Here is a 9,318-nt window from a genome sequence, read left to right on the forward strand (position 1 = left end):
CTTTAACACATCCCGACAAATCCTCAACAATACGGTAAACACATACCCTGGCAGAATGAAATGATTAGCTGTAGTATTCTATTATTGGAGGATATTGTAGTTTTTTTGTTTAAAAAGTGTAGTTAATTTGTTTGAAGCATTAAGAAATAATGAACTCTGGTGTTTTTTTTTGCAGCACATTGATGTTATTTTATATTATTTGAGGAAGAGAGGAAAGTATAGTCCTGTGAACAAAACACGTTTTACAACCACTAACTGTATTTTCAAGACTAGAATTGAACATATTTATGAAAAATACATTAATGCTCCTGACGATAAGAAGCTAGTTGTTGTCAAATCCCAGGATGTCGTAGCAGAATACATATTGGGGTATATGCTACTTGCAAATATTGCATGGGATCAAGTTGATTTTTTGATTATGCCCATAAACATTGTTGAAAATTTTCATTGGTTGTTGGTTGTTTTTGACATTACCGAAAGGGTTCTATATGTTTATGATTCTATGGTCTCTTCACACAATCACATTCTTGTTGAATCTGTTATCAACAAATTTGCAACAATGATCCCCCTATACTTGTTATGCACCGGCTTCTATGGCAAGCGTCCAGACATCAACTACAAGAACACAAAGGCATATATTGAAAAATGTGTTACTGACCCTCTTGAAATCAGTGGTTGGTCGGTGAGATACCCAACAAAAAGAGGGATCACTGTATGAAAAGGCTGTTTTTTCTTCTATTTATTTAATAGACTTTATTCAATTGTTGAATGCTAAATCTTTTCCCCTAATTTTTGTTTACAGTGACTGGTGGTGTATATGTTGCTACATTTGCTCAATATGTCAGCATTGGAGAGCTATCAATTTCAAAGGAAGACCTTTCTGATATTGATCAACATCGTAGACGTGATGGAGCTCTACTTTGGGATTATGCTAGGAAAAAGCGAGAAATTGGTGCAATTAGTGAGAGTGAGGTGACTGACAGATTAGCAAGAAGAAAAGGTCCACCAGCTGCAAATGAGAGAACAGAAGTCCGGAAGAAGAAAAATCAGTTTTCCTATTCTGTAGAAAAAGTGTAGTTAAAATGTGTAGGTATAGTGGGTTTGTAGTAAAGTTATATACAAATTGTTAACTTAGAACAAGTCAGTTGAAATATATTTGTAGCAGATTTGTGCTACAATTATTTTACCTTTAGTTTTGTTATTTTTTGTCCAGGAAATTACTACTTTAAATCGAAAACACTATGGAGATCCTTTTTTGGTTCAAAATTGTTAATACTTTATTCTACTACTTTTGTTTTGTGTTGTTACCCTTTGTTTCATTATTTATTTTTAGCAGTTGTGAACGAGAGAATACAAGTTCGGAAGAAAAAGAATTAGTTGCCATTTTCTGTAGGAAAAATGTAGTTAAATTGTTTAGTTGCAGTTGGTTTTGTAGAAAGAGTGCAGACAAATTGTTACTTATGAACAAGTTTGTTGAAGTTTAATTGTAGCAGATTTGTATTACAATTATTTTACCCTATGTTTTGTTATTTTATCCATGATACTAGTGTTAACAATAGGAAACACTCTGTTGTTTTTATCTTGATTGGTTGAAAGTTATTAGTACTTGATCTCATTATTGTTAGCATAAAACTCCTTTAGAACTTAATTATTATATAGTTATTCTGTCAACGCCAGATTATGTAGTTATTTTATAAATTTTTTGTAGATAACTTGTAAGAATCATTATTCACTAATGATTTATGCTATAGATAATTAAATAATTGTATATTATATATACAAATCATTCATAATCCAATCAAGTTATGAAAGTTTGAACTCAATACACCTAGTAATTAAACAAAACAAATTCAAATCAGCTACATTAAGAGTTGAAAACATTTCATTATAGGAAACAGTCTTTACTTAATTTATCAACACAACTACACCTCAACTATAATTCTCCTGAACACCTCAACACTTTTTATCAAAAAATCTGTTGACTATATCAAATTTTATTTCTTCTTGGGAGCATTCTTGCAAGATCTTTTGTTATGCCCTTCTATTCCACAGTTGCCGCATGAAACCTTGTACTTCTTTGCATTTACTTCATCATGTGTTTTGTATCTTTATTTTTTAGGTCTTTCTGGCTGTCTTTTCTCGGTAGGTGAATTTACAACTTCTTCAGCTATATGTTGTGGCATATTCCATTTGCTTTCATTAGGCAGTAGGTCTACTGGTGTTTCATAAATATGCAAGAGGCTCTCTCTCGTGTAATAAAGAGAACAATATTTTTTCATAAGACTCATTCCTATGCCTTAAAGCAACCAAATCATATGCACAAGGAAGTTCATCAACCTGGAATTGTTTACAACTACATCTCTTATTTTCAAGAAATAATATAGCGCGTCACACCATTTATCACTATATGGATGTAATCTGTTGAAGCCCTCACCTACAATTACATTACAAACACACAATAAATTATCAGTAACATATACAAAATAACTACAATTATTCAGCAATTTATCTACAATGTCTGTTAATATTTTAGTTTGATACAATAATTAATCTGATGTTATAGGATATAGCTTACTTTAAGCTTCTGCGACAATGTTCTGTTGTCCTCCAACTCTTTGTTGTATTTAAACCCAAGGTATGTGAATGTACCCTTTGCTTTCAATAACTTTTTATTAGTCCAACGTTCAAGAAGATTACTTGTGTACTCTAATAGTTCAACTATCGGCATCTCTCTTGCATCTCTTGTGGTAGCATTCAATGACTCTGCAATGTTTGATATCATAGTCCAAGTTCTGTTCACCGTATCATGTACTCGAGACCATCTGTGATAGCCAATATCGTATATGTATGCTTTAACAAGCGTGTTGATCTCTTCAATCTTTGACATTCTTTTATTAAATTCATCAAGCATGTATGATCGTACCGTGGAAAGTACAATTCGCTTAACTTTAGATGACCTTTCTTGAACTTTGACCTTATATTTGTCCAAATATATCACATGCAAGAATAATGTGGCATGCCAGTATAAACAATAGATGTTGCCTTCATGATACTCTCATTTCGATCAGAAACAATACACATATTTGGTTTTTCACCATATGCATGTTTGAATTGCTCAAAAACCACTTCCATGATGCGTTATTTTCTAAATCAACAATAGCATATGCCAGTGGTAATATTCTACCTATCATATGTGGCAAAAAGGAATTCAATTTCCATTATAAAACTGTAGATAAAGAAAAATACATACAAATAATAAATTTTCTACAATATATCTATCATAAATCTACAATACCTGTTGCATCTATTGTGCTAGCTGTTAGCATTATTCCCATGTATGCTGACTTCAAAAAAGTCCCATCAACTGCTACAACTGTCTACAATATTTCCAACCATTGATTGACGTACTAATCGCAACAAATGCATACAAGAAACAGTTATCGTCGATCTTCTTCAATTTAACTACCGACCTCGGATAAGTCTTCTCCAGAATATACAAATAAGTAGGCAATCGACTGTAGGAGTCAGTAGGATGACCTCTCAAAAATTCTAAACTCTTTTCCTTTGCTCTCCAAGCTTGCATGTATGTTAAGTTCACACCATGTTCAGACAACATATCAGTTTGTATATCTTTTGGCGTGTAAATTGTCTTAGAATCAGCATATTTTGGTATAACCATGCTACCCACTACCATGGCAGTAGGTTTGCATTGTATGTATGTATTGTCCATCAAAGAGCATGTGTGCAAGCTGTTGAATTTTCGAACCTTGAACATTGTTGAATCATTTATGCTAGTGAACTTGAAGTGCCATGTACAATCTTCCCTAACACATACTAGGCAATAACTACAAAATAAAAATAATTTAAACAATGGTATGAAAAATGTAGATACACAAAAAATAGGCTGTTTAATCATGAAAACCTTATATTTAACAATTTACATACAAAAGACTACAAATTATCTACAATTTGTATACAAAGATATTACAAACATTGAAGAACAAAAAAACTACAAATTAAATAAAGACATAATTCTTGACCATTGAACTAATCTTACCTTCTAGCACTAAACTTTTTCACCCTAAATTGGAACTTGTTCATGACAAAATAGTATTTCATTGCACTAGAAATTATTTTCTCATCTTTGTATACTTGGCCTACTTCAATAACAATTGATGTATTTTCTGTTATGATTATTCTTTCATGAATCACTATCGCCGGAGATGTTGGCATATCAATCAACTTCAGTGTTCCAGATGAACCTGCAATCAATTAAAGCTAAATACAGTTATGATATATATTGTAGATATTTTTGTAGTATAATTGTAGAACAATGAAATTCAAGACTTACATATTCATAACAATTGATATACACATGTTATGTAGTTTTTATTTAGAAAAATTGTATAACAAATGAAATTCAATACTTATTTTGATCTACACATGTTATCTAGTTGTTTTGTAGAAATATTGAAGAAAAATTGTAGAACACATGAGATATAACCAAATTTCACCACTGGTATAACAGATCAAACCTGCAATTGCGTTCGAAATTGTAACGACCCGGCTGGTCGTTTCATGAGTTACCACTCTGTTTCCCCCATTTCTGCTTCGTATTGCTATGTTTATCAGTTCTATATGTGATCGGGTTGGTTGGCTCGGTTCGGAAAAGTTTTGAGAAGGTTTGAGACAGTTAGTGTCTTTTGAGGAAGCTTAAGTTGAAAAAGTCAACCGGATGTTGACGTATGGGTTAGAGGGCTCTAATGTGAGATACGATCGTTCAAATAGCTTCGGGAGGTGATTTGGAACTTAGGAGCATGATCGAAATGTGTTTTGGAGGTTCGGAGTAGATTTAGGCTTTAATTGGCGAAATTGGAATTTTGGCATTTTCCGGTTGATATGTGAGATTTTGATATAGGTGCCGGAATGGAATTATGGGAGTTGCAGTAGTTTTGCTATGTCATTTGGGATGTGTGTGCTAAATTTCAGGTCATTCAGACGTGGTTTGGTATACTTTTTGATCGAAAGCGGAATTTAGAAGATTTTGGAATTCTTAGGCTTGAATCTGATGCGAATTTGGTATTTTGATATTGTTTTGAGCATTCCGAAGGTTGGAACAAGTTTGAATGATGTTATGGGATATGTTGGAATGTTTGATTGAGGTCCCGGGGGCCTCGGGTGAGTTTCGGGTAGTTAAACGGACCATTTCAAGTTCTTTGAAGTGGCAGAAACTGTTGTGTGTGTGTTGCAGACATTTAGCCTTCGCGTTCGCGAGTGGGCCCTTGCCTTCGCAAAGGGTTAGGTTGGGAGGCTGTGAAGTTGGCCTTCACATTCGCGAAGAAAGTCCCGCGATCGCGAAGGGTTGAGGCTCGAGGTCATCACGTTTGCGAGGTTATGCCGTGTTCGCGTAAAGGAAGTTGAGTAGCTGGGTTCAGGTTGGTTTGTTCTTCACATTCACGGATGGGGTGTCACATTCGCGGTAAGTAAGGAAGCTAAGTCTTCGCATTCGCAAGCTGGGAGTCGCGATCACGATGAAGGAAATTTTGGTCAACGTCAGTTTGTGCTTCGCGAACACGAGGCTTTGACCGCGTTCGCGAAGAAGGATTTGAATGCCTGGGCAGAATGTTTAAATAGCCATTGTTCGCGATTTTGGGGCTAACTTTCACCATTTTTGGGCGATTTTGAAGCTTTTTGAAGAGAATTGAAGAGTGATTCAAGTGGGGACACTTGGAGGTAAGATTTATGGACTTAATACTCGATTCTAATGTGAATTCTACCTAATTAATCATGGAATTTAAGCCTAATATTGAAGAACTAGGGCTTGTAATTAGAGACCTAGAATTTGGGATTTGAGGGGTCGTTTGTGGTTGGATTTTGATGCTTTTGATATGAATAAACTCGGGGAGTGATAAAGAGTCTATTGGTGTAATTTTTATCGGAATCCGAGATGTGGGTCCGGGGGTTGGGTTTGGCCAATTTCGGGATTTGTGTTGTAATTTGATTTTTTTGAGTGAGATTTGTTCCCTTAGCATATTTTGATGGTTTTGCACTGATTTTGGTTAGATTTGGAGCATCCGGAGGTCGATTCGAGAGGCAAAGGCATCGCGGGCTAGAGATTGGACCAGATAGAGGTGAGTAATGATTGTAAATGTTGTCCTAAGGGTATGAAACCCCAGATTTCACATCGTTATGCTATATTGAGGTGACGTACACGCTAGATGACGAGTGTGGGGTCGTGCACCTTTGGGAATTGTGACTTAGTCCATCCTGAATGACTGTTTTACCGCATATTTGATTAAAAACTATTTGCTATCATTATATTTTGGGTTGAATGCCATATTTGGGCCTCGTGCTAACTATTTGGACCCTTAGGGAATTTTTATTCCTATTTCCTCACTGTTTTGATTTTATATCTATACTCAGTCATGCTATATTATACTATTTACATAACTCAGCCATGTATTTTGTTTTAATACTTTAAATGATATTTTGGGCTGAGCATCATATTTTACAATGCCCGAGTGGCTTTTGGAGATTTATGACTGAGTAAGGCCGAGGGCCTATATTGTGAGGATACTTTTGGATCGAGCTGCACGCCGCAACAGTGATACACTAATTTATGATTATGAGGCCGAGGGCCTGAGACTGTATGCCACGAGGTGGCTTGTTGATATGAGGCCGAGAGCCTATTGATTATGCCACGAGATGGCTTGATATTGTGCTTGGGCCGTAAGGGGCCCCTCCCGGGGTCAGTACACCCCTAGTGAGCGCGGGTACCCATTGTAATTTGAGATATAGCCCGAGGGACTGGTATTGTTCTATGATATTGCCCGAGGGGTAGATTCTGTTGACATTGTGCCCGAGGGGCGGATTTTTATATGTTTATCTGTTCTAGCTGCTTTTTATTTAATTGTTTAACTGTTAAAAAGGTATTTTAAAGAAGCTTCTTCTGAACTAAGGTGTCTTTATATGTTTTCAATGTTTCATTGCTTTTTATTGGTTTTATATTGCTTCTTTATTGCATGTTGATGTGCTTTTACGTGATTTCTTATCGCTCAGTCCTCATTTATTATTATTATTACTCACTGAGTTGGAGTACTCACTTTACTCCCTACACCCTGTGTGCAGATTCAGGCGCTTCAGGTCCCGCTAGGGAATGATGATTCTTCCATCTCAGGCGAATTCAGAGATTCACTAAGTAGCTGCTCGGCGTTCGTAGCCCAGTGCCTCTCCCCCTATCTTATTTTCTTTTGTTTTAGTTCTGTAACATACTATGTTGACTTTTCCTGTCTTTAATCGGATAGTAGATGCTTATGACTGGTGACACCCTGATATCGGGCTATGTCTATTCTGCAAATTGTCTTATTCACCTTTACTTTGGGGTTATTATTATGTTAAAGACTTAATTTATATTATTTTAACTGCTTAAAATGAATTGGGTATGTGTAGGCTGGCCTTGTCTTCACGAGAGGCGCCATCACGACCGAGTCCAGGTTTAGGGTCGTGATAAGTTGGTATCAGAGCCTAGGTTACATAGGTCTCACGAGTCATGAGCAGGTTTAGTAGAGTCTCGCGGATAGGTACGGAGATGTCTGTATTTATCCTCGAGAGGCTGCAGAACCTTTAGGAAAAACTTCATATTCTTGAAATTCTTATCATGCAAATCTGTTGATCCGAGTACTACTTCTGTTATTCTATTCTCTCACAGATGGTGAGGACACGTGCTACCGATCAGGATGGACGACCACTAGTACCACCAGCTGTGGCCACTAGAGGTCGAGGACGCGGTCGTAGTCGCAGTAGGGGCAGGGGTGTGGCCCGCACAACAGCTAGGGCAGCACCTGCAGATCCACCAATCGCCCCAATTCAGGATCAGGTCCCAGTTATGGACGCTCCAGCAGCACCAGCTCAGGCACCAGCTGTGCCCATTGTGATTTCGAGTCTTCAGGAGGCCTTGGCTCAGATTCTAGCAGTATGCACTGGCCTAGATCAGGCGGTTTCAGTTACTACAGCCGCATCTACTTCTCAGGACGGGGGAGGTACTCAGACTCCCGCCGCTTGCACACCTGAGCAGGTCATGCATGAAATTCAGACACCGGGGACACATCTAGTCCAGCAGGTTGCAGCTGCTCAGGACTATGTAGCTTCTGCCATGCCAGAAGACGAGCAGTGTAGGTTGGAGAGGTTTGGTAGACTTTAGTCTCCGACTTTCAGTGGTGCAGAGGGCTAAGATGCCCAGGGTTTCTTGGACAAATGTCAGAGGATTCTTCACACAACGGGTCTGGAGATCAGCGGGGTCGTTTTCACTACTTTTCAATTTTCTGGAGCTGCCTTCACTTGGTGGGAGGCTTATGAGAGCCGTAAGCCTGTTGGTGCAGTACCCCTTACCTGGAAGCAGTTCTCCATTCTCTTTCTAGAGAAGTATGTGCTGCAGTCTCGTAGAGAGGAGCTACACGGGCAGTTTGAGTGGTTGGGTTAAGGAAGAGATGAATGTGACGCAATATGAGATAAGGTTCTCCGAGTTAGCTCATCATACTATTTGGTTGGTTCTGACAGATAGAGTGAGGATTAGGAGGTTTGTGGATGGCCTCACTTATCAGCTTCGTATTCTCATGAACAGGGAGAGGGTGTCTGGTGCTACTTTTGAGGAGGTTGTGGACATTACTCGTGAGATTGAGTCAGTTCGTCACCAGGAGCGAGATGAGAGGGAGGCCAAGATGCCTCGAGGATCTGGTAGTTATGGTGGTGCTCTTTCGAGAGGTCCGTTTCAGCACGACAGAGGTCGTCCATTCAGGCATGCTCAGCCAGTTCCCCCAGGTCATCGTGGGGCGTCATCGGATCATGGTTCTCACAGTTCTCATCATATCCAATCATCACTTAGTGCCCTTCCAGCTCAGAGTTCGTCTCATGCTCCATTAGTTCAGGGCTTTTCTATGCCAGGTGCATATTCTAGTCATTTTGGTTCTAGGGGTTCCTTTCAGTCCCCATCTCCAGCACCCGGGAGTTGCTATGAGTGTGGAGAGATGGGTCATATGTGGAGGCAGTGTCCTCGTCGTCTTGCGGGTTCATCTCAGCAGAGAATTCAGACATCGACTTCTTCACCAGTTACTTTACCACCACCCGCCCTGCCAGCTAGGGGTGAAGGTTAGTTAGCTAGGAGTCGCCCTAGATGGGGAGGTCGATTAGGTGGCGGTCATGCCCGTTTCTATGAACTTCCAGCTAGACCCGATGTTATTGCTTCCGATGTTGTTATAACAGGTATTGTCTCAGTCTGCCACAGAGGTGCTTCTGTATTATTTGATCCTGGTTCCATCTTTT

General features: G+C 38.6%; 1 protein-coding gene across 1 annotated transcript; it reads right to left on the bottom strand.

Moving 5' to 3' along the window:
* Nucleotides 1–2,368: 2,368 nt before the first annotated feature.
* On the bottom strand, nt 2,369–8,406 carry LOC138874551 (uncharacterized). Its single transcript, XM_070153177.1, has 7 exons — nt 8,382–8,406; nt 4,058–4,262; nt 3,467–3,845; nt 3,296–3,377; nt 3,096–3,184; nt 2,576–2,974; nt 2,369–2,434 (listed from the first exon to the last, which is right to left on the bottom strand). The coding sequence occupies exons 1-7, from the start codon at nt 8,404–8,406 to the stop codon at nt 2,369–2,371; spliced, it is 1,245 nt and encodes a 414-aa protein (XP_070009278.1).
* Nucleotides 8,407–9,318: the final 912 nt, after the last annotated feature.

This window comes from Nicotiana sylvestris, chromosome 1, assembly GCF_000393655.2.
Source record: "Nicotiana sylvestris chromosome 1, ASM39365v2, whole genome shotgun sequence".
NCBI classification, from domain to species: domain Eukaryota; kingdom Viridiplantae; phylum Streptophyta; class Magnoliopsida; order Solanales; family Solanaceae; genus Nicotiana; species Nicotiana sylvestris.